The 25,425-nt window shown below is 42.9% G+C and overlaps 1 protein-coding gene across 1 annotated transcript; it reads left to right on the forward strand.

The window, feature by feature from the left end:
* The first annotated feature begins 1,302 nt into the window (after positions 1 to 1,302).
* Positions 1,303 to 24,560, forward strand: NIT2 (nitrilase family member 2). Its single transcript, XM_022588454.2, has 10 exons — positions 1,303 to 1,419; positions 8,329 to 8,447; positions 9,975 to 10,095; positions 11,732 to 11,820; positions 16,150 to 16,243; positions 16,760 to 16,834; positions 17,924 to 18,002; positions 19,737 to 19,835; positions 22,485 to 22,540; positions 22,887 to 24,560. The coding sequence occupies exons 1-10, from the start codon at positions 1,413 to 1,415 to the stop codon at positions 22,976 to 22,978; spliced, it is 831 nt and encodes a 276-aa protein (XP_022444162.1). The 5' UTR covers positions 1,303 to 1,412; the 3' UTR covers positions 22,979 to 24,560.
* The last annotated feature ends 865 nt before the right edge of the window (positions 24,561 to 25,425 follow it).

Genomic DNA, 25,425 nt, shown 5'->3' on the forward strand with positions numbered 1-25,425 from the left:
TTTGCATTCAGAGCTCCATCTTGGTCTAAACTTCTGATAACTCCTAAATCAGTCTCCAGGCTGGGCATCTGAGCTTGAGGCTTATGTCCAACCGCCTACTGGGCGTCTCTACCTGGATGTTCCAATAACATGTCCAGCCATGTCTGGAACCATTGTTGGATACAACTTTATGCCAATAAACTTCCAAGTCTAAATGAAGGGTAACTTTTTTTTTTTTTTTTTTTTTTTTTTTTACAGATTGTAAGAGGCTAATATTGAATAAGGGACCTCAAAAAGCTATAAGTATAGCAAAATTTAAAAGGTTATTAAAGATCTTTCTGCTGCCAAGCCAGGTCCAGATAGTCTGTTAAAGCTTCAAAAACCCCATAATTGCTGTGCATTTCCCCTTGAGTTTACTATGAAAGTGTTAAAATTTAAACTTTTAAAAAGTCTTAAAATAGTACCATGAACAGCTATATATCCTCCTCCTAGATTTAATAATTAACATTTTGCCATATTTGGTTTATCTCTATATAAGCACATATTTTCAAGTCAGAAATTCTGACACTTCACCCCTAAATACTTCAGCATGCATCTCCTCAGAGTGAAGACAATGTCTGGCATAATCACAGTTATCACACAAAATTCATTAAAGCAGCAAATATCCAGTTCATATTTAAATGTCCCTAATTGTCCCCAGAATGTTTTTTATAGTATCCTTTTAAAAACTAAGATACATTTCAATATAGTTTATTCCAGAGTATTAAGAATAGCAAACTTTATTCGTCTTATGATCTTTGATCCCCACGCCTGACAAAAGCACAAACACACAAAAATCAGTCCTGACTAATAAATGCAAGTATCCTGAAACATTATTAGCAGATTTCAGCATATTAGAGGACTGAATTGTTGTTGAGGATATTCTGTCTGAACCCAGTTTCTCTTTTCCCCTCCCCAATCACGTAGCAGCCTTGTAGTCCAATCCCACTGTTGTCTTGAGTGCCTAAATTAACCTAGATAATTCTATCCTCGTCACGGCGACTTGTTCAAATAGCCCAAGGCAATCAGCCTCTGGTATTTCCCCTGGCCACAGAGGTGATGCAACTGGCAAGAGGCTCAGTTCTTTCGCTGAGAATCGAAGAGGCCGGTTGTTAAACATTGACTAGTGCACCACCCGGATTTTGGTCGTCCCTTGCCTTTCGAGGATCTGACTACAAGGATGTTACATAAACAGCGGGCGATTAATAGGTGTTTGAGGCTTGCTGGAAAGAAAACACCCTCTCCGCGGAGCCAGCGGGCCAGGAGGCGAGGCGTGGCGGGGCGTGGCGGGGGCGGATCCTCGGACGCTGCGGCACCGCCCCTCGCGGCGCCGGCGCGGTGGCCCACAGACCTCCGCTCAGGCTCCGGTGCCAGTGGTGCTTCCCGGCAGAGCCATGGCCAGTAAGTAGCGCCGCGGCCCGAGCTTGGACTGGAGGGAGGCTTCGGGCGCGGCGCCGGCGGACGGTCTCGCCGGCTCAGCCCCTCGCCTCCGCGTCGTGTCCCCGCCGCGCCCATGGCCTTCCTTGCTCCAGTGGCCGCGGGGCTGGGGGCCCGAGCGGCGAGGCCGGTGGGCGCGGGCGGGGCGGGGAAGGGAGGGGAGGCCGCAGAGCACAGCGCGGCGCACGTCGGGGATTCCGGGCTTCCGGGAGGGCCGGAGGGGCCGCGGGAGCGTTGGGCCTGCGTGCCGGAAGGGCCCGCGCCTTGCGTCCCACTGTGCTTGTGTGAAACGGAAGGCAGAGATTCCAGGTGCGTTCCGGGCGCCCCTACTCCAGATTCACCTGCGCGGGAAGGAGCGGGGGCAGGTGCTCTTTTAAAATGCCACTTCCGCACCCTCCCTGTGGTCTTCCCTGTTTCTCACCGCTACCCCCGCTCAGCGACCCGAAGACTGTGCACTTTCAGTAATTATGATACTTCTTCAAATGTGAAACTTTGTCCCGTGGCATTCTTGGAGACTGTTGCTAGGTTTTAGATTGAGGTTTTTTTTACATCTTCATTGGAGTAAAATTGCTTTACAATGGTGTGTTAGTTTCTGCTTTATAACAAAGTGAATCAGTTATACACATACATATGTTCCCATATCTCGTCCTTCTTGCGTCTCCCTCCCTCCCACCCTCCCTATCCCACCCCTCTAGGCGGTCACAAAGCACGGAGCTGATCTCCCTGTGCTATGCGGCTGCTTCCCACTAGCTATCTACCTTACGTTTGGTAGTGTATATATGTCCATGCCACTCTCTCGCTTTGTCACAGCTTACCCTACCCCCTCCCCATATCCTCAAGTCCATTCTATAGTAGGTCGGTGTCTTTTTTCCTGTCTTACCCCTAGGTTCTTCATGACATTTTTTTTTCTTAAATTCCCTATATATGTGTTAGCATACGGTATTTGTCTTTCTCTTTCTGACTTACTTCACTCTGTATGACAGACTCTAGGTCCATCCACCTCATTACAAATAGCTCAATTTCGTTTCTTTTTAAGGCTGAGTAATATTCCATTGTATATATGTGCCACATCTTTTTTTTTTTTACATTTATTGTGCACTTTATTTCTATTATTTTTTTTAACATTTTTATTGGGGTATAATTGCTTTACAGTGGTGTGTTAGTTTCTGCTTTATAACAAAGTGAATCAGTTATACATATACATATGTTCCCATATCTCTTCCCTCTTGCGTCTCCCTCCCTCCCACCCTCCCTATCCCACCCCTCCAGGCGGTCACAAAGCACCGAGCCGATATCCCTGTGCCATGCGGCTGCTTCCCACTAGCTATCTACCTTACGTTTGTTAGTGTATATATGTCCATGACTCTCTCTCGCCCTGTCACAGCTCACCCTTCCCCCTCCCCATATCCTCAAGTCCGTTCTCCAGTAGGTCTGTGTCTTTATTCCTGTCTTACCCCTAGGTTCTTCATGACATTTTTTTTTCTTAAATTCCATATATATGTGTTAGCATACGGTATTTGTCTTTTTCTTTCTGACTTACTTCACTCTGTATGACAGACTCTAGGTCTATCCACCTCATTACAAATAGCTCAATTTCGTTTCTTTTTAAGGCTGAGTAATATTCCATTGTATATATGTGCCACATCCTCTTTATCCATTCATCCGATGATGGACACTTAGGTTGTTTCCATCTCTGGGCTATTGTAAATAGAGCTGCAGTGAACATTTTGGTACATGACTCTTTTTGAATTATGGTTTTCTCAGGGTATATGCCCAGTAGTGGGATTGCTGGGTCATATGGTAATTCTATTTGTAGTTTTTTAAGGAACCTCCATACGGTTCTCCATAGTGGCTGTACCGATTCACGCTCCCACCAGCAGTGCAAGAGTGTTCCCTTTTCTCCACACCCTCTCCAGCATTTATTGTTTCTAGATTTTTTGATGGTGGCCATTCTGACTGGTGTGAGATGGTATCTCATTGTAGTTTTTTTTTTTTTTTTTTAAACATCTTTATTGGGGTATAATTGCTTTACAATGGTGTGTTAGTTTCTGCTTTATAACAAAGTGAATCAGTTATACATATACATATGTTCCCATATGTCTTCCCTCTTGCGTCTCCCTCCCTCCCACTCTCCCTATCCCACCCCTCCAGGCTGTCACAAAGCACCGAGCTAATATCCCTGTGCCTTGCGGCTGCTTCCCCCTAGCTATCTACCTTACTACATTTGTTAGTGTGTATATGTCCATGACTCTCTCGCGCCCTGTCAAAGCTCACCCTTCCCCCTCCCCATATCCTCAAGTCTGTTCTCCAGTAGGTCTGTGTCTTTATTCCTGTCTTACCCCTAGGTTCTTCATGACATTTTTTTCCCCTTAAATTCCATATATATGTGTTAGCATACGGTATTTGTCTTTTTCTTTCTGACTTACTTCACTCTGTATGACAGACTCTAGGTCTATCCATCTCATTACAAATAGCTCAATTTCATTTCTTTTTAAGGCTGAGTAATATTCCATTGTATATATGTGCCACATCTTCTTTATCCATTCATCCGATGATGGGCGCTTAGGTTGTTTCCATCTCCGGGCTATTGTAAATAGAGCTGCAATGAACATTTTGGTACATGACTCTTTTTGAATTTTGGTTTTCTCAGGGTATATGCCCAGTAGTGGGATTGCTGGGTCATATGGTAATTCTATTTGTAGTTTTTAAGGAACCTCCATACTGTTCTCCATAGTGGCTGAACCAATTCACATTCCCACCAGCAGTGCAAGAGTGTTCCCTTTTCTCCACACCCTCTCCAGCATTTATTGTTTCTAGATTTTTTGATGATGGCCATTCTGACTGGTGTGAGATGATATCTCATTGTAGTTTTGATTTGCATTTCTCTAATGATTAATGATGTTGAGCATTCTTTCATGTGTTTGTTGGCATTCTGTATATCTTCTTTGGAGAAATGTCTATTTAGTTCTTCTGTCCATTTTTGAATTGGGTTCTTTGTTTTGTTGTTATTGAGCTGCATGAGCTGCTTATAAATTTTGGAGATTAATCCTATGTCAGTTGCTTCATTTGCAAATATTTTCGCCCATTCTGAGGGTTGTCTTTTGGTCTTGTTTATGGTTTCCTTTGCTGTGCAAAACTTTGAAGTTTCATTAGGTCCCATTTGTTTATTTTTGTTTTTATTTCCGTTTCTCTAGGAGGTGGGTCAAAAAGGATCTTGCTGTGATTTATGTTATAGAGTGTTCTGCCTATGTTTTCCTCTTAAGAGTTTGATAGTTTCTGGACTTACATTTAAGTCTTTAATCCATTTTGAGCTTATTTTTGTGTATGGTGTTAGGGAGTGATCTAATCTCATACTTTTACATGTACCTGTCCAGTTTTCCCAGCACCACTTATTGAAGAGGCTGTCCTTTCTCCACTGTACATTCCTGCCTCCTTTATCAAAGATAAGGTGACCATATGTGCGTGGGTTTATCTCTGGGCTTTCTATCCTGTTCCATTGATCTATATTTCTGTTTTTGTGCCAGTACCATACTGTCTTGATTACTGTAGCTTTGTAGTATAGTCTGAAGTCAGGGAGCCTGATTCTTACAGCTCCGTTTTTCGTTCTCAAGATTGCTTTGGCTATTTGGGGTCTTTTGTGTTTCCATACAAATTGTGAAATTTTTTGTTCTAGTTCTGTGAAAAATGCCAGTGGTAGTTTGATTTAGTTTTGAACGTGAGTTTTGCAAAGGCACCAACCCTGATTATTTGTAATTTGAGCCCTGTCAGGTGAAAATGAAGCACCTGTTTTCTTTGATTTGTGCTTTTGTGGTAAGAGGACTGATTAATTTGCTCCACAGTGAGCCCCCCTCACACCCACTGCAGAATGCCCACTTCTCTTGGGAAAAAAAAAAAAAAACTGGGCAAGTTTTTTCTGCACCTGGACCTTGAGCTTTCAGGTTAGGTATTACATGTTACTTACACATCCCCATTCTGGATCAGCCCCAGGGATGAGTTTCTAGCTGTGTTTGTTCCCAGGTCTTTGCCTGATTCTTTTACATGAGGCAGTGGAGTGCTCTAGGCTCAAAGTCTGGAGACCGGGATTATTACAGCCTTGGCTCAGCCCATGTCAACAAGTCATTTGATCTCTCTGGACCTCAGTTTCCTGTCCTTTAAAATGGACATTTTTAAGAAATAAATGTTATTTTGAAACCCTTAAAAAAAAAAGAAATAAAATGGACATAAACTCTTCCTACCAAGGGCTAGTGAGGCTCCCTCAAGATGGTAAGGTTTGTGGAAGTGCTCTCTGTTTTTCATTTCAACCTCCTGGAGCGCAGTGCAAGTTGGTGGCTGAATGAACCTTCAGGATCAAGGTATAGAAGTCCTTTTAGGGACTTGCCTGGTGGCGCAGTGGTTAAGAATCCACCTGCCATTGCAGGGGACACAGATTCGATCCCTGGTCCAGGAAGATCCCACATGCCGCGGATCACCTAAGCCCGTGCGCCACAACTACTGAAGCCCCCTTGCCTAGAGCCCGTGTTCCGCAACGAGAGAAGACCCCGCTCACTGCAACTAGAGAAAACCTGTGCACAGCAAAGAAGACCCAACGCAGTCAAAAAAGAAAAAAAAAAAAGTCCTTTTACACACCTCCCTCTGAGTTGTGACTGTCTCTTTCAGAAGAGGCTGATGGACTTGAGAGCTGTGGTTCTTGGTGGGGTTGAGGGTGGTGTTGATCTGACTCCCTTGAGGAATGTTTTCAAGTTACATGACCTCAGCCCCACCCACCCAAAAACAAACAAGGTAGTCATTCTGTCTGCAGTCCAGATTTTGGCTTGCTTCTGGCTGTGCCACTTACTTTGTTGACTGGCTTCGTGCAGCTTTCCCTCTGCAAGCTTCTTGTTTCCTCATCTACAAGATACTGTTAATGATACCTCACAGATGCTTCCATGTGTAAAGGACCTGCCTGTTCCTTCTGCTGTTTCCATGTTGGTCCCTTCAGTTAAGATATTTTATCCTTTGTTCCCCTTGGTAAGTCCTTAATTTTTAGAATACAATGAATATTAGTATAGCCAGGGACCTGACAATGAAAAGTAGTTTCATTTTACTGCTGAGGAGATGAAGTGACTAGTATCTCGTCCTCAGCCTCAGGGAACTCCCCAGTGGTGGAATTGTCCGGCTTCAGCCCCCCTGTGGAGCGGGTGCTTTGCAGCATGTCGGGCAGTCCCAAGCCTGGTGCAGGACAGCTGCCTTTCTGGGTGTGATGGGCGAGAAAGGAAGCCATCAACAGAACCATGGTGGACTTCATCTTACCCTCCTTCAGAAGCAGAGACAAACCCAGCTTCTAAGTTATAGTGGAGACCTTTAGTTGGTCTGTGATGTTTTAGTGACAGCTCAGGCTGTTTGCCCCAAAGTAATTATCCCAGCTTTTGTTTCCTGTTTGGTTTTCATCCAGTCTTTGAAACTATTTGACGAACTGCATTCCGGGTTAAATTTAGTTCCTCTCAGTATATTTAGGAGAAACCAAGGAATGGAACATCTGAGTTTTCTTACTTTTGGGGTTAACCATGAGCCAAACAGGCCTTCATCAAAGGCTAGGGTCTGTCAATGTTGCCTCTCTGGGGATGTTTTTACAGCTACAGGAGAGACCCAGAGAGAGAAGTCACTAATGGTGGGATTTCAGACTCCACAGCAGAGGCCAGGTAGGGAAGCGAGGCCAGGCCATTACTGATAATTCCTGAAGTTTTGCAAAACTTTGTGGGTTACGACATGGTTTGGAACCTTTAATGTAGCCTTTCGTCAGACCATAAGCAAAAACTGTCAATCAGGGTCCAGGCAGGACTCGGAAACCACACCAGTCACTTGAACAGGAAAAGAATTCATATAAAGGACTCTTAACCAGTAAAAGGTGATTACTGTAAGAGCTAAAAGAGAACTCTATAGGAAAAGCAAATGTAGGGTGTGGCTACTACCTCAAGGAAGGAGTAAGCCTGGAGGAGCCACTGACCTGCTTGCCCCAAGCCTGACAGCAGGTCTGGTTGGCAGAGCTGGCCACATAATATGTGGGACTGAGTCTCCAGTGAAAATGTGGAGCCGTTTGTTCAGGGAGCAGGAAAAAACGCTGTTGGGTTTTCCTTGCACAGTGTTTCTCTCAACCTCTCATGGTATTTTCCATTTGCTACTTAATGTTGTGCTCCTTTGGGCACGGGAATATTCATGCGGTGAGTGCAGACCTGCCCAGGGGCCCTGCCCTGTGACTAGGCACATGTGCAGCCCACTGGTTGCCAGGCTCCCCCTCTACCTGCAGCTGGACCAGTGCACTGTGTCCCAGCTGGTGACGGGGACTTCGAGACAGGCATGTCCGCTTCCCATGGGCCTGCTGCCCCAACTCACGGTGGAGCAGAGACTTCCAAAGGGATTTCACCTGCTACGCTGGGAGGTGCTCAGCATCTGGACTGGGGATAGACTGGAGGCCGGAGGTCACATAAGGGATAGTCGCCTGCTCAGACCTAGCCTTCTTTCTTCAAGCCACGTTCTCACTTGTAAGGCAGAAGCTGGCCCTGCCTGCTTCACTTCAGACTCTTGTGCCTGGAATGGGCTTTGCCCACGGATGTAGCTCTGTCTCAGGGTTGCTCAACCTCAGCGTTATTGACATTTAGGACTGGATAATTCTTTGTTGTCAGGGACTGTCCTGTGCGTTATGGCATGTTTGGCAGTGTCCCTGACCTCTGCCCACTAGATGCCAGTAGTACTGCATTAGCTGTGACCATCAACAATGTCTCCAGACATTGCCAGATGCCTTGGGGGGCAAAATTAACCTTCCATTGAGAAATGCTGCTCTATGTGATTCAGCAGTCAGATCTTCTGACAGCTGTTTTCTTTTATCTTCATCCTCAGCTTTCCGCTTGGCCCTCATCCAGCTTCAAGTTTCTTCTGTCAAATCAGATAACCTCACTCGAGCCTGTGGCCTTATCTGGGAGGCAGCAAAGCAGGGAGCCAAAATAGTTTCTCTGCCAGTAAGTATGGAGGCAGCCACCCCTTTCTGGGGACTGTTGTCCCAGCAGAATAATGTCCGCTAGCTCTGGTTGTCCTTCTGTGTCCTGGGGTCCAGCAAGGTCCTTTGGGACCCCAGGATTGTTCCATGTTTGTCTGGAAGATGACCCTAGCAAGAGTCTTTGTGATAGGATGTGCCAGCATGCTTACAGGTTTTTAACTTTAGGTCACTTGCTCGGTTCAGAAGCCTAGCAGGCTGAGGGACTTAACCTAAAGCTAAAATACTCAGTGCCTCAGATATTTACCTTCTTTCCTTGTGTACTTAAGTCTTTACAGGACCAGGACGTATTGATTTTAGCGCTAAGCTTCCAGCATTTAAAAAAATTGTTGAAAACTGAAAATTGTTAGAGATATTTAGGAAGTCTGTGGTATCTTCCAAAGTGTGGTAAGCCAGTAGGACTCTGCATCTGTCTCCTACGTCATCTCTTTTAGAACAGAATCAGCTGAAGATTGCGCCACATTTGTTTGTCAGCAAATACAGGGTCAGCCCCAGAGAAGGTCCTGCACGTGTCAGGACATGCATCTACTGGCAGAGGCCTGCTGGGGTCAGTGGGAGAACTATTCCCGACCACCCACTACCCCACTGGGGTACCCTGGAGAATTTTCAGGGCTACCTTGTATTTTATTTTAGGCTCCAGGCCATTACAACGTGGCCAGTGAGTAGGAATCTTCAACAAGGGAGCTCGAGATCTTAATTTTGCACCATGGGACTCACCTGTACTTGCACCTGATAACGGGTTCTTGTTGGTTTAAGTTGCTAGGGGTAAAAGAGTCTAAAGGCCAGGAGTGAAAGCACTTGAATTCCCCTCTACCTAACACGTGTTTTGTACAAGTTGGTGATCCTCAGCCTTGAGTTTCCTAGCACAGTGCCTGGTGCACAGGCAATCTCAGTAAATGCGAAATGAATGAACTAGAGTCGAAATCTAGTAGTTTTGCTTTTCTTTTATCACAGAGCTGTTGAGACATATTCAGGGGAGTGAGAGATTTTGCAGGATCAGAATGATAGTGCTGGAAGGGAGCTTAGATCATTTTATACATGAGGAAACACCCTAACCTCTGTGGCTTTCAAAGCTTCTGTATTTTTAAAAAGCACAGGCTTTATTACTTTACATAGTTAATAATATAGTACTGAGACTATGGAGTCATCCTAACACCCAAAGTCCTATGAGTAAGCCCAGTGGTAGTGGGGCCTGCGTGCCCAAGGCTGGGAAGGCGTAGTTCTCCTGCGAACTCAGTGAGAGGCAAGTGTGGTCTTTTGCCAAGGTGACCAGGATCTGGGACAGCACGCTGACTTGTCTCCTCCAGCCCCACCTGAGTCAGGGGCCGAGTCCTGTCTGTGTCCACAGGCTCTTTAGCCCTGAGGTGTCCATGTTTTTCTTATCAGCTGTGTTTTACCCCTTTGAGAGCTATGTCTTTTTACAGCAGAACTTTAAAGTGAGTTGGGTGTTTTGGTGTTTTTTTCCCCTTTTTCTCTTCCAACATTATTCTAGGAATGCTTTAATTCTCCATATGGTACGAAATATTTTCCTGAATATGCAGAGAAAATTCCTGGTGACTCCACACAGAAGCTTTCTGAAGTAGCAAAGAAGTGCAGCATATATGTCATTGGAGGTAACTTCCTACCCTCAAGGTATAATGGCCTAAACATTAAAAACATCTGAGTAACTTTTGTTGTTACATTTAAATCATGGAATACAAATTAGCTATCAAAAAGAATGAGGTAGGGGCTTCCCTGGTGGCGCAGTGGTTGAGGGTCCGCCTGCCAATGCAGGGGACATGGGTTCGTGCCCCGGTCCGGGAAGATCCCACATGCCACGGAGCGGCTAGGCCCGTGAGCCATGGCCGCTGAGCCTGCGCGTCCAGAGCCTGTGCTTCGCAACGGGAGAGGCCACAACAGTGAGAGGCCCGCGTACCGCAAAAAAAAAAAAAAGAATGAGGTAGATCTGTATTTAGGAATGCGGAAGGATCTTTGAGACACACTGTTCAGTGGAAAAAGAGCAAGTTTAATATGAAATGAACAGGTACTTCCATACAGATGAATGCCCCACACAAAAGAAGGTTGTATACTTTTATATGTATTTATGTATGTAAGACATAGTAAATACTGTAGAAGGACACGCACCAAACTGATGATGATTTTCTCTGGAGAAGGAGTTGGAAGTACAGGGGCAGGTGGAAAGAGAAACCATATCTGAATGTCTTTCATTAATATAGTGTTAAGATTATTTTTTTTCCCATAAAGAGGCCGCATACATCAAAGGTAGCTTAGAGTATTAGGCTTAGTGAATTAAGTCAGACAGAGAAAGACAAATACTGAATGCTATCATTTACATGTGGAATCTAAAAAAAGAAAACAAAGGAATGTATATAACAAAATGGAAACAGACTCACAGAGAGAACAAACTAGTGGTTACCAGTGGGGAGAGGGAAGGGGGGAGGGGGAATATAAGGATGGAGGATTATGAGATATAAGCTACTATGTATACAATAAATAAGCAACAAGGATATATTGTGCAGCACGGATACATAGAGCCATTATTTTGTAATAACTTTAAATGGAGTAAAATCTAAAAAAATACATTGAATCACAATGTTGTATACCTGAAACTAGTATAATATTGTAAATCAAGTATACTTCAATTTTAAAAAAGTAGCTTTATTTATGTGGTTTTGTTAAAATAAAGTGTTCTATTTGTTTAAATAAAAATACAATAAAACTCTGTTTAATATAGCAAACAAAATTATTTCTCTATTATCATATAGTAAGAATTAGAAATGAATAAGAGGAGGAGAAAAGAAGGCAAAGCAAGAAGAGATAGAATTGCAGGAACCATATTCAGTGATGGAAAGACTGGCTTACATTCCCACCTCAAGACCTTTTTGGATACAGTTATGTTGCAGGACCTGGTGAATTTAAGTTGAGCAACAGTGAATTCCCCGTGTTGCACCAATGCTTCAGATGAAGTGTTGCTCAAGATCAAAGCTGAATTCAGAAACAGTTTGGTTATTTTTGAAACCTTTCTTTGGCATCTAACCTAATTATATTTCACCTACACTCTGAAGTTGGTCTCTGAAAAATCATATTCAAGAAGAAAAAAACATGATTAAATAACCCTTAGAAGATAGTAAACTTTATTGTTGGACCCAAGAAGATAGTAAATTTTATCAAGCCTTTGTCCTGTTATCATAAAAGAATGCTTTATTCAGAGTGTTTTCTGTGTCTGTGTGTTTCTCCTCTCAATGAAAGGTTCCATTCCTGAAGAGGATGCTGGGAAATTATATAATACCTGTGCCGTGTTTGGGCCCGATGGAACTTTACTGGTAAAGCACAGAAAGGTAAGTAGAGAATGTGGCAAGTCTCATTGCCTCCTGAGAATTTGCTTTGAAGTTCCCAGTAACTCTCATCATATGGTACACACATCAGGCATTTGATTAGTTGGCACAGGTGGCTGTTCTTGGCTGTTGGCATTTTGATATAAATTGTAGGCTCAGCCTATCGATTTCAGCCAAGGAAAAACCTACAGGAATTTTGATTAGGATGGTATTGAACATACAGTGATCCAACTTTGGGGAGAGCTGACATCTTTGCAGTAGAAGTGCATGCATATACATTTAGGATTGTTAAGTCTTCTTGGTAAGTTGATTCTTTTATCATTATATGTCTTTTTTTTTTTTCATTGTAGTACTCTTTGTCTTGAGGTTTAGCTCTGATATTACTATAGCCACTCTAGCCTTCTTATACTTACTGCTTGTATGGTACATCTTTTACTAATCTTTTATTTTCAGTCTATATGTCTCTTTATATTTAAAATGTTTCTCTTGCAGACAGCATGTAGTTGGGTCTTGCTTTTTTTTCATTCTGACAATCTTTGCCTTTTAACTGGAGTGATTACTCTATTTATATTTAATGTAATTATTGATATGGTTGGATTTTAAGCAGATAGACATTTAATTATTTTTTCCCTTTGTTCCTCTTTCCTGCATTCTTTTGGGTTGAGTAGTAGTTTGCTTTTTTTCCCCTAAGTTGTTGCCCTGTGACAATATACATGCTTATATTGTCACAGTCTACTTAGTTAATAATATATTTCTTCATGTGAAATTTAAGAATCTTGCAATTGTATAGGTCATTTCTTTATGGTGTGGTTTTCATACATATTGCATCTATATACATTATGAATCCCACAAAACACTAATTTTTAATTTAAGTAGTCATGTGTATTTTAAAGAAATTAAGAGAGAAATATTTTGTGTTTACCCAAATACTTACCATTTCTAGTGTTTTTCTTTTCTTCCTGAAGATCTTAGTTCTGTCTGGTATGTTTATCTTCAAACAAAAAGACCTCCTTTAGCATTTTTGTAGTGAGGCTCGGCTAGCTATGAATTTTCTTAGTTTGTATTTATGAATATACCTTTACTTTGCCTTTATTCTTTTTCTTAAAATATTTATTTGGCTGCGTCGGGTCTTAGTTGCAGCATATGGGATCTTCATTGCGGCATCTTTCGTTGTGGCGCTCAGGCTCCTCTCTAGTTGTGGCGTGCAGGCTCTAGAGTGCACGGGGATTAGTTGCCCCACAGCATGTGGGATTTTATTTCCCCGACCCGGGGTCAAACCCGCGTCCCCTGCATTGGAAGGTGGATTCTTAACAACTGGACCACCAGGGAAGTCCCGCCTTTATTCTTAAAAAAGATTTTTGGTGGAATAGAATTCTGGGTTGACAGTTTTCTTTTTTTCCTCAGAAGTTTGAAAGATGTTATTATTCAGTTATCTTCTAGCCTCTTTTTTTACCCCCAATATGAAGTTAGTGATAATTAGTATTGTTCTTCTGCATGCAATTCATGTTTTTCTCTACCTGCCTTCAAGGTCTTTTCATAATCTTTAGTTCTCACTATTTTGACTATTATATTTCTAGGTATGGTTTTCTTTGTCCTGCTTTGTGTTTCTTGAATCTGTAAAATTTAAGTCTTTCACTGTATTTGGGAAACTTGGGGGCATTATTTTGTTAAATATTTTTCTGTCCCATTCTCTTCTTATGGGACTCCAGTTTTGATACTGTTCACCAAACCAGGTCACCAAGGCTCTGTTTTTTATTTTTGTTTTTCAATGCTTTATCTCTGTCTTCTTCAGATTGGGCATTTTCCATTGACCCATCTTCAGATTCACTGAGTCTTTCTTCTGTAATCTCCACTCTCCTGTAAATCAATCCAGTGGAATTTTTAAAAAATTCAGATGTTGAATTTTTCAGTTCTAAAATTTTCATTTCATTCTTTTTCATAGCTTTTATTCCCTACTGTATTTTCTGTTCGTTTATGCATTAAGAGCTCATTTTTCTTTACTCTCTTGAGCTTAGTTTCAATAGCTGCTTTAAAGTCTTTGATAATTATCACATCTGGGTCTTACTGGGGTCTGCTCCATTGCTGCTTTTTCTTTAAGACTTTGGGTAATATCTTTGTGTATCTAGTAATTAGGATTGTATATTGGATTATATGTTGTTGAGATTCTAACTTCTATTACATTCCCCTGAAAAGTGTTGAATTTTTTATTTTAGCAAGTAGTTAATTTGGGCATACTCAAACACCAAACTCTTTTTCCTTTGTGAGGAAGAAGCAGCAACTTCAGCTGCTCTGTTCTACTGTAAAGTTGTTTAGCTTTAGCTGGGCTGCTTGGAGTTTGCCCCACACATCTTTAGTTCATTGGTTAGTCAGAGATTTGGACAGATTTTATATGTAAAATTTAGGGCTGTTCTTTGGCTTTCTCCTTTTCAGCATTTCCCCCTCACTTTCCACCTGCCATGAAACTCTATTCTCTGGTTCCTCAGCTGGTATGATTGTGCGTAGTTATCACCACCACTCCTAGCAACAGCTGGGGCCTTGCCTCCAACTAAAAGCTGTAAACAAATGGGAAACTCACACAGCACTAGTCCCTTCTTCCAAGTGTTGACTTCTCTTCTGTTTCTGCCTGATTTTGATTATTCTCAAGTGCTTTTAAGTAGTTGTGTTTTTTATTTTGTCCAGAGTTCATAGTTATCTGTGAGAAAGCTGGTCTGATAGGAGCCACTCTGCCATTAGTGGAAGAGGACCCAGCATTGAGTTATGTTTCTTTTTTTTTTAAGTTAAGTATATTTCTTTTTAATTAATTAATTAATTAGTTTTTTGGCTGTGTTGGGTCTTCGTTGCCATGCAGTCTTTCTCTAGTTGGAGAGCGTGGGGTTTACTCTTTGTTGCGTTGTGCAGGCTTCTCATCGCAATGGCTCCTCTTGTTGCGGAGCACGGGCTCTAGGTGTGTGGGTTTCAGTAGTTGTGGCGATTGAACTTATATTGTCACAGTCTCAATATAAGGGGGTGCTCAGTAGTTGTGGTGCATGGGCTTAGTTGCTCTGCGGCACCTGGGATCTTCCTGGACCAGGGCTCAAACCCGTGTCCTCTGCATTGGCAGGTGGCTTCTTAACCACTGAGCCACCAGGGAAGTCCCAGCATTGAGCTATTAACCCAACTCTTTAAAGTGCTTGTTTTCAGAATTGAGTTTTCCAGGCCATGAATATGATATATATCTCTTTCCATTTACTTAGGCTTTCTTTAATTTCTCTCAAAGTTTTTTAATAGTTTTTTGGGTATAGTCTTGTATATCATTTACTAGATTTATTCCTAATTGGTATTTCTTGATGCCCTTTCATTTTCTGTTTCTTGCTAGTGTACAGAAGTAGAACTAATTTTTAAAATATTGACCTTGTATATAGTACCCTTGCGTAAACTTATTCATTCTAATAATTCATCTGTATATTTCCTTTGACATTTCTTAGGTATACAAATATATCATCTGAGAATAATGGCTTTTAATTTTTTCTTTCTAATCTTTATCCTTTTTATTCCTTTCCTTTGCCTTGTTGCTTTGGTTAGGACCTCTGGTACAGTGTTGAATAGCAGGTGTACTTACCTTGTTCTTGATCTCAATAGGAGAAGGGTTTTAATGTTTCACCATTAAATATGATGTTTCCTTAGATTTTTTTTTTTGCAGATATTCTTTATCAGATTAAGGAGGTTCCCTTCCTAGAAGAGTTTTTCTGTTCCGTTTTTTAAATAAGAATGGATGGAGAAGTTTACCAAATGCTCATTATGCACCTCTTAGGATGATCATATGACTTTTCCCCTTTATTTTGTTCATGTGGTAAATCACATTGATTGGTTTTTTAATGTTAAATCACATTGGCTTTCCTTGAATAAATCCAATTTGGAAGTGATGTGTTTCTTTTTAATATATTGCTGCATTGGGTTTGCAAATTTTACCTATTTGTGATTGCTCACCCACTCTCCACCTCTTCTGTCAATGTATCAGTTTGATTCTGATTCTGAGAAGTCTTCATTTAGCATTTATATTGAGTAAAAAAGCTGCACATTAATTGCTTTCCATAAGAAATCTAGATGTTGATTTGCACACCACTAAGGAAACAAGGGTCTAAGGCCTACAGCATCATTTTTCCAGTTCCCTGTGTTAGAAATTATTTTGATATGATGTCAGTCAGCTTGTGGGGTGGGTTGTGGGCAGATTGGGGGTGCTGTTTGTACAGTTGATCTTAGAACACCCCCATTGCTGGCCATGGAAAGATGTTTGTTATTATTGTCATGAACCCTGCAGAAAAGAGGTAACCGAATCCATTATTTGTGATGCAGCTCCACCTGTTTGACATTGATGTTCCTGGGAAAATCACATTTCAAGAATCTAAAACATTGAGTCCTGGTGATAGTTTCTCCACATTTGATACTCGTACGTACCAGATAAATTCACCTCTTTTAGCAGTCCCTGTAGAAAAGGATCAGGTAGTCCTATGTTTTTCACTTCTCTCCCTTCCCAACCTCTTTACAAAACCTGACTGAAAGGCCAGAAGTGAGAAGGGCAGAGAATGGTCAGAGATCTAGAAAGGGGGGGCTGGATGGAGAACTGAGGGTTTGACATGGTTTTGCTCTTCCATTTGGTCACAGCCTTTTATTAGTATGATAGCTTCCGGCCTGTACCCATTAGGCCACGATTGAACACCTCCCACTTATATAAGAAGCATTCAGTTAGAACGAGTTTCTCATCTCTGCTTTGCTGTTGTAAATGATGTCTTCACGAGGTGAGGTCCAGGCAGGAATAAGCTTATACATTTTCTCCATCCATGGGCCCTGCATGAATGTATTCCCGTCAGTGTTTTATGATCATTAGATCTTGGAGGCTTTCCCCTGCTGCACCATGAGGCAGGAGCTTAACTTTTTGTTTGTATATTTTCTGTTTGGAAAACAGCTTACTGCAGAGTGGGCCTGGGCATCTGCTACGACATCCGCTTTGCAGAGCTGGCACAAATCTATGCACAGAGAGGTAAGGCAGCACTACAGTTATGTTGTGTAAATGCTTGGAGGTTTAATTTGGGCTGGTCTTTGTGGGTAGAGGGAACCCTTGGTCAGAAAACCTGGAGGAGAGGTCTTAATTTCTCTACCTCCATATGAATTCTCAGACTTCTGCGTATGGACAGTATGGTTTTTTGGGGGTTGTAATTTAACACGCCACATAGCTGAGGGAGGAGCCATACTCCTAAACTAAACCTCTGCTCTACCCTTTGAGCCCTTCCTGCTACTGTGTTTGGAAAGAGTCACTCGGGGCCCAGTAGGAATGGTCTGCGTGCACATGGCTTTCACCACTTACTAGTCCTAGATGTTGGGTAGTTGAAATGTAGTCAGTGACATTTTGGTCCAGAGGAGCATGCTACCATCCTGGAGAAGCACCAAGTCAGATCAGAAGATTTGGGTTCTGGTTCCAACTCTTCCCCTTAATTGGCACAATACTTTGGGTAAATTACTTAATCTCTGGAAAAATATGCATCTCCACAGGAACAGTGTGAAGATTAAGGAGAGAGGACTTAGAGAATTCCTCATATGGTACTCAACAAATATTAGCATACCTACTAGACTGCCAAAGATACTCTGATTCCAATTTATCTGTCGGTGAAAGTGAAGTGGGTGCAAACAGTTTGACTCCCTGCTCAGCAGAAGGTGGAGGCACAAGGGCTCTGGGTTGGCAGTCTCAGCTGAGTCTTAGCAATAAGTAGTAGAGCCCTACTCTGCCCCTCGTTTCAATTGACAAGCATCACAAAACATGGTCCTTGGCCATGGGAGCTGACCACATGATGCTGAGAGGAATTCGAATGACAGGTTCTCCACCTTTTTAAAGCAAAGTCACATGTTGTGGTTTTGGTTGTCAATACCACTTTTCTTGTGTGTATGTGTTTTGTGTGTGTGTGTCTAGAGGAATTTAGAGCCATACTTAATGCTGCTGACCCTGTCTGACTTGGCTGAATCTTTTTATGCTTGGGGAAGTTTGAGTTTGGTCCCTGATGGGTAAGGAATAGAGGGAGGGCTAGTGTGGTTGGGTGTCTACCTGCATCTGCTCTTTGGCCTTTCTCTCCCCAAGGCTGCCAGCTGTTGGTATATCCTGCAGCTTTTAATTTGACCACCGGACCAGCCCACTGGGAGTTGCTTCAGCGAGGCCGGTAAGAAAGCATCTCAAGCACACCTTCAGGAGTCTCAGTGTTTCTTTGTGGGAACATTTCCAGTTTGGTGGAAGCACCAACCTTCCCCGTATGGAATGCTGCCTCTGACTCAGAATGCCCTGGCATCCAAATGCAGTTGAAAAAGGTGACTCTTTTCATCTTCCAGTCCAAAAGGAGGGCTTCTAGTGTAGGGCACCTTCTCCTCAGAAGCCACAGCACCAGTCTCATGGATTTGGGGGACTGTGATTTTTGCATTTTGAAGAGCATTCACTGCATCAGGTGGGCAGCAATTTCATTCTTCTGTGTTCAGGCATGGATTGGTGTCTCTGATACAGTTGCCAGCAACTTTTACAGAGAATTGGAGACCCACGGAATGTATGTGTCTGAAGCCAAGGAAAAGGCAGGGGTTATTTTAGCCTGACAGCCCTAGGGAGAGACTTGTGGTCTGCACTCCGTGGACCCTGTGCTGCTCAGATTGGGTGTTTATCCTACTCCATCCTCCATAGTGTCCTGCTAGTCTTGGCACTGTGCCAAGAAATTCGTCATAAGTTCTCGCTCTTCTAACCTCTGAGTCCTGAGCGTTGCACAGCTATGTTGTGCATGTCACAGTTGCTGTTTCCCTGGTCCCCTGAGGCTGAGGAGTGGTGAAGGGCAGATGGCAGAGGTGCGTGTAACATGGAAGGGGAAAGGAGTGTGACTGTGTAAAGTGCTCTGCAAAACAAATGCTGGTCAGAGATGACAGTTTTTTTCATTAAAAGATTTTTAAAGTGAGGTGTTATATACTTACAGAAAAGTGTGCTAGTTTTAAGTTTACGGGTCAGTAAGTTTTTACATATGTACTCACCTATGACCAAGACCAACATCTTGAACATTTCTAGTGCCCTGCAGTGCTCCCTTTTGCTCCTTCCCAGTCAGTACTCTCTTCTCTCCGCCCAGGGGTAGCCACTAGCTCATGTCTGGAGATGATGGTAATTTTTATTGAAAGGGGATGTAGAAGTGTTTGGCTGGTTGCGTGATGGAAGGCGGGGTAGGGGTACGTGATACCCATGAGTATTAATAAACGCCTTGTTGAAAGGAAGAAAAGCTTGGGAGAGACTGGGATGGTCTGGCATGAATCTGTTGATTGAGCCCAGAGGGCTCTGGGTCAGGTGGCTTTGGTGCACCCGGGCTGCCACCCGAAATTCTTGCCTAATTTGAGACAATGGGGCTGCCACATTGGCATGGAAGGGCCCTGCAGCCCTGCAAGGTGTGTTGTCCCAGAGCAAGGCCAGTCCGTTCTCTCTGGCCACCTTGACTGCATTAACCAGAGAAGCTCTGCTCTTTACACGTTACAGGTTGGCTCAGGCCAGGGTTTCTCGGCTTTGGCAGCACTGACATCTTGGGCTGGATGACTCTTTGGTGTAGGGGCTGCCCTGTGCATTGCAGGGTGTTTAGCAGCACCCCTGGCCTCTACCCACTAGATGCCAATAGCAGTCCCTTAGTCGTGACAGTCAAAAATGTCTCCAGACACTGGCACATGTCCCTTGGTGGGCAGAATTGCTCTAGTTGAGAACTGGCTTATGCAATAAGATCTTTTTTGAAGAGAGGGTCCTGTGGCTTTGGATGTTTCTTCCACATCTGAGCCAGCCTGTCCTATTCTAGTTGTTGAAAGAAGGATCTGTACACTTAGGATAAAAAGTCACAGATCTATGTAATCACTGTATAATTTACCTCTTTTCTGTCCATTAACTACAGCGCTGTTGATAATCAGGTGTACGTGGCCACGGCATCTCCTGCCCGGGATGACAAAGCCTCCTATGTTGCCTGGGGACACAGCACCGTTGTGAGTCCTTGGTGAGTTGGCTACACAGGGACAGGCTCACGAGGAGCTTGGGAGATGGCACTTGGGCAAGTGGGTTGTCTGATTCCTGCCTGGTCCCGCCCCTCCCTCCACCCCCATCTCCCCACATGCCTGCCAGGTCTCCAGGTCTCTCAGTGAGAGAAGCTTCCACTTGAAAACCATGTGAGAGAGAAACGGTCCTGCTCTCCTGACTGAGTGCTTGGCCTCAGCCCTCTTCTGAGTTTCTAAGTGACTTTTAATGTCAAGCAAACTTGGAAACAAGGCAGCAGTCACGGGTGGGTGGTTTAGTAAAAGAGGCTCCCAAACTCTTGGCTTTTGGTTAAAATTTAGACTGGGTCAATGGTCCTAGGGCAGGAATGAGTTGCAGGTTGAGGATTTGCTCCCTGCATAATGATTAGAGGAGAGTGGAGGATGGGATGAATTAAGGGGAGCTGTGAACTTGTCCTCTGTGAGAGGGAAAAGCATTTTATTACTTAGCGAAACCAGCATGGAAGTCTGCCCAGATACATATACATATGTTAATAGACATATCTTACTGGCATTTGTATAGTTTACATAGTACTTTCACACACATTATCTCACTGTGAACTCTCAGGGACTTATCTTTATTTAGCCCAGTTTATAGATGGTAGACTTGAAGTTTACAGGATAAAGTGGCTAGAACTGGTGTTTGGATCCAAGACTTTTGAATTCAGAACTGAGATTTATTCCATACTACTGCTCGTATGTCTGTATGATTACAGACACACAAGCACACACACAGATATGTATTTCTACAATTTCAGGATAAATATACCAGTAACAAGGCTGCAAAGGCTTAAACGTCACTGTGGGATTCCTAAAGTTTCTCTCTGCTGACTTTACAGGACCCACAGATTAAAGTGTGTGGTGGGGAAGTCCTTGGAAGATGTGACCAGCAAGAGTCCCAGTGAGCCTCTTGCACGATAGGATTTGGGAGGCATTGAAAGACTGGAAGGATTGAGTTGGCTTCAGAATTAAACTTGACTCAAGTTCCTCTGCAGATGTTAGTGATCAGCTTCCTGACCTTTTGGGCAGCTCTGCTCCCCAGCTGGTTCTCCTAATGAACTCTGTTACTGATCAAGCTGGCTGCTCTGACACAAAGTAGTTGTATAAGATTTACCTTTATTTCTTCCTTTTTAGAATCCCCCCCGTTCGGTTTGGGAGCCCTCTGGCTTATATCAGCGTTGGTATAGGCGCCTGGGGTTAACATAGAGATCTTTGAATGCCAGGGCAAATGGGGAAGAAATAGAAGAGACTAGAAAAGGATTCAGTTAAATGGCATTAATGATGGTGTTTGTAGCTCATTGTGCCAAAAATTTTTGGCCATCTGGTAGATGGAACCAATTATTATGTCAGATTGTTTGTTGTATCAGATTACTTTGTTTTGTGCTTTGGAGAAATTTCATTTCACAGATATGTTTCTGAAGCTCTGTTTTGGGCCAAGAGCCTCAGCACTGGAAAGAGGTTTCCAAATCAGCTTTTCCTCAGATTTATGGAGTGTTGCTGTTTCCAGTGTGGGGTTCCTGCCAGGGCATTTCTACCCAGGCTCCATAGGTTGAAACCTTTCCCTCAAACCCTGAAAGCCATTAACATAGGGATCCAGGGATCACAGGCATGAAAACAGATCCAGGCAGATCTGGGCCCTGCCCAGGCCTAGTCTCACCATCCGCATGGTTGGGTAGCAGCCTTGGGAGGTGTGAAGAAACAGAGCCAGACTACCCTTGTAAAGGGGTCTTGAACGTACTCACGAGGGGACAGATGGAGCTTCCTGTTGGTTATAGGTGTCTCTATTCCCAGATGTTTACATCCGTCGACAGAAATAATAAATAATCTATAATAGGAATAGAAAAGAGTTTTATTCAAGCCAAACTGAGGGCTGTAGCCTTTGAGACAGCCTCTCACATAGCTCTGAGGAACTATTCTGAAGAAGCATGGTTTGCGGCACAGTTTTATATCTTGTCAGAACAAGGAATGTCAAACACAACAGGTGTACATTCTTTCAAGATTTCAAAAAAAAAAAAGATCAGCATGTATACAGCAAGTGGTATGGCCTTGGTGCTTGGGAAGGGAGCCTTATATAGAAAGAGTATTAGCATTGATGTCTCAGGAAGGGAGGCATTTATTTCCATCTTCAGAACGAACATTCTTTCCTTCTGGGCAGTGCACCCTTTTCTTTAATAGTTAAAGCACATGTACAATGTATGTGTGATAGGCCACAAGGCAGGCTGTTCCAGTTAAAATAAAGTTTAAGTTAAATGATGTATAAGCCAGAATGACTTCCCCATACCTCATTATGTGAAAATTTCTTCCATCACATCTTAGAATAATTACCGTTCCCTAGCAGTTTGTGGGTTACAAAATACACTCCATAATTTTCTCACCAAGTCCTCACAGAGCTCATATTTCCACTTTATGGATTAGGAAATGGAGATTCCAGATGACTTGCCACAAGGCCACACAGCTACTTCAATGGTAGAACAGGAATTTATGCCCCTACCTTCTTGTTTTAAATCTCAGATTCCTTCCCCTTTGGCCTGTGAGATGGGGAGGAAAAACAGAAAGACCCTGAATATCAGCAAACATCAGAGAATCCACTCATTCTTCCCCTGAATCTTTTTCAGGGGGGAGGTCCTCGTCAAAGCTGGCACTGAAGAAATGATCGTGTATTCAGACATAGGTAAGATTAGCTCTGGCACAGTTCAGGTCTCTGGTGTCCCCATTCTCTGAGGCCAGATTCCATAGCTGTGCAACCCTGTCACCTGGAGGGGCTCCTTTATGCCCCACCCTCCTCATTTATCCTTGGTTCTCTGGCCAAGCCCCAGGGCTGTATCTCAGCCTGAGTTTTCTTGGTTTGGTTTGAAATGAATACAGGGGCATTGACAGGCTGTCTGTGCCTCCAGACAAGGCCTGTGAGCAAATTACTTGCTGAGGCTCTGGTTGTTTTTATAGTGTTTGGGGAAGAAATTCCCGTCGGTCGGTAAGGAATTACATCTTACTAATAGTGCACTTTTCTGTTTTTGCAGACCTGAAGAAGTTGGCTGAAATACGCCAGCAAATCCCCATTTTTAGCCAGAAGCGCTCAGACCTCTATGCAGTGGAGGCGAAAAAGCCCTAATGTTTATGTTTCCAACGTGTCATGAAACAGGAAGATATGTTTCTACAACATAATCAACTCCCTTCTGAATTCTTTAATGGAGATTCGTTTTTGTTTTTTTTTAATTTCAGCCTTTTCCCTTCCTGGATAGGGAAGCTCTCTGTTGAGATGGTGGAGCATCAACTGATGCTGGTATTCTCCACACCGTATTAAATAGTCAAAAAGGACTCAGGCTGGCATAGACGAGCAGAAGGCAAGGGGATGGCTGTAAGTCTTCCATATTCAAGTCATCTCAAAGCAATTAGTAAAAGTATCAGATCTTGGTATCCTTAATGGTTGATTGACCAGATATGAATATATCTGTGTCATGAACCTCTTATCTGATTGTTGGAGTTGGAATCCATTACGTAGAAAACTTGTTCTTTGAGCAGTACCTTAAAGTTACATTTTTGGTCTGTGAGTAGCTATGGAAAGCAAGGTGATGGATCCTTGGTGTTGGCTAGAGGAGATGGCAGCACCTTTCCTAGCAGCCTTTGGGCTCTTCAAATTCAGGAAGGAGCTAACTATTTAAGACCCCCTTAGTTTTAGGGGAAACATTGTTTCAATAATGAGCCCCTGGGAGAATGGCAGTAGCATAATTTGGTCAAGGTAACTAAAGTGTGAGTCTCTGCAAAAGATTTTCTTGATAGGGGTGAGTGTCTCTTTTTCTTTTTTCTTTTCTCCCTAGTAACACTTATAGCTTGATAAAGGTAAGTTTTTAGCCTAGTGGTTTTCAGAATCCTTTTACATAATTAAAAATTAAGAATTCCATTGAGGTTTATGTATGTTATAGCTAGTGGTAGGTTGGTAAATGTTTAATGACCAGCTGTCTGAGAAGAAGTCGATTTTGTAGTAGCATTTGCCAATTTCCATGGTGTACTTACTGCCAAATTCAATCTATCAGTGTAACACCTCTAAACACAGAGCTGGGAATAGATGTGCTCGATTGGCTCTTGTGAGCTGGTGCAATTCTACTCTAGCACACCACTGTTTACATATATATAGATATTTGCCATACTGGAAAATAAAATTTAAAACAAAAGAATACACGAACACGCATCCCATTATCTATAAGAATGATGACATGATCACGTGCAGTTTAACCAGCACTGTATACGCAGAAGTGTTGTACAGTGAAAAAGGCAAATGACTTTTTAAAAATAAGTGTGTAATTTGGCAAAATTTGACATGTATATACATGAAACCACTTCAATCAAGATAATGAATATACCCACCACCCCTAAAAGCTTCTTTGTGCTCTTTTATAATCTCTCTGGCTACTCCTCACATCCTCAGGCAAACACTGATCAGCTTTGTCACTACAGATTAGTCTGAATTTTCCAAAATTACCCAAAAGTGGAATCATACTATAGTTTTTTGTGTCTTCTTTCACTCACCATAATTATTTGGAGATTCATCCGTGTGTGTGCTTCAGTAATTCATTCCTTTTTTATTGAGTTAGTAGTCCATTGTATGGATGTACTGGAATTTATCCATTTACCTGTTGATAGACATTTGAATTGTTTCCAGTTTTGGGCTATTACAAATAAAGCTGCTAGCTACATTTTGTACATGTTGTTCATTTCTCTTGAATAATGTCTAGGAGTGGAATGGTGGAGTCTTACATGTATTTCACTGCCAGTACCATTTTACTTAGCAGTCTGTCAGAGTCCTAGGTGCTCCACATCCTCATCAGCACTTGGTATGATGAGCTTTTTAAATTTTAACGATTTTAATATGCGTGTAATGTTATTATAGCTTTTTCTTTTTTTTTTTGGCGGTACGTGGGCCTCTCACTGTCATGGCCTCTCCCGTTGCGGAGCACAGGCTCCGGACGCGCAGGCTCAGCGGCCATGGCTCATGGGCCCAGCCGCTCCGCGGCATGTAGGATCTTCCCAGACCGGGACACGAACCTGTGTCCCCTGCATCGGCAGGCGGACTCTCAACCACTGCGCCACCAGGGAAGCCCTCATTATAGCTTTAATTTGTATTTTCCTAATGACTAAGGATGCTGAAGCATCTTTTCATGTGCTCCTTTGCTGTCTGTATATCCTCTTTGGTGAAGTGTCTTTGCGTATCTTTTTCCCCTATTTTTATGGGGTTATTTATCCTCTTATTGATTAGTAAGCGGTCTTTATATATTCTAGATAAAAGTTCTTTGTTAGGTTTTAATTTTTACAATTATATTCTCTAAGTTTGAGGAAAAAAAGTCTTCATTTTCTATTTTTTTTTTTTTTTTTTTCCGGTACGCGGGCCTCTCACTGTTGTGGCCTCTCCCGTTGCGGAGCCCAGGCTCCGGACGCGCAGCCTCAGCGGCCATGGCTCACAGGCCCACCCGGTCCGCGACACGTGGGATCTTCCCGGACTGGGGCACGAACCTGTGTCCCCTGCATTGGCAGGCAGACTCTCAACCACTGCGCCACCAGGGA

This window comes from Delphinapterus leucas, chromosome 4, assembly GCF_059928025.1.
Source record: "Delphinapterus leucas isolate spDelLeu-1000000601 "Yukka" chromosome 4, BTC_Dleu_Yukka2, whole genome shotgun sequence".
In the NCBI taxonomy this organism is placed as follows: Eukaryota; Metazoa; Chordata; class Mammalia; order Artiodactyla; family Monodontidae; genus Delphinapterus; species Delphinapterus leucas.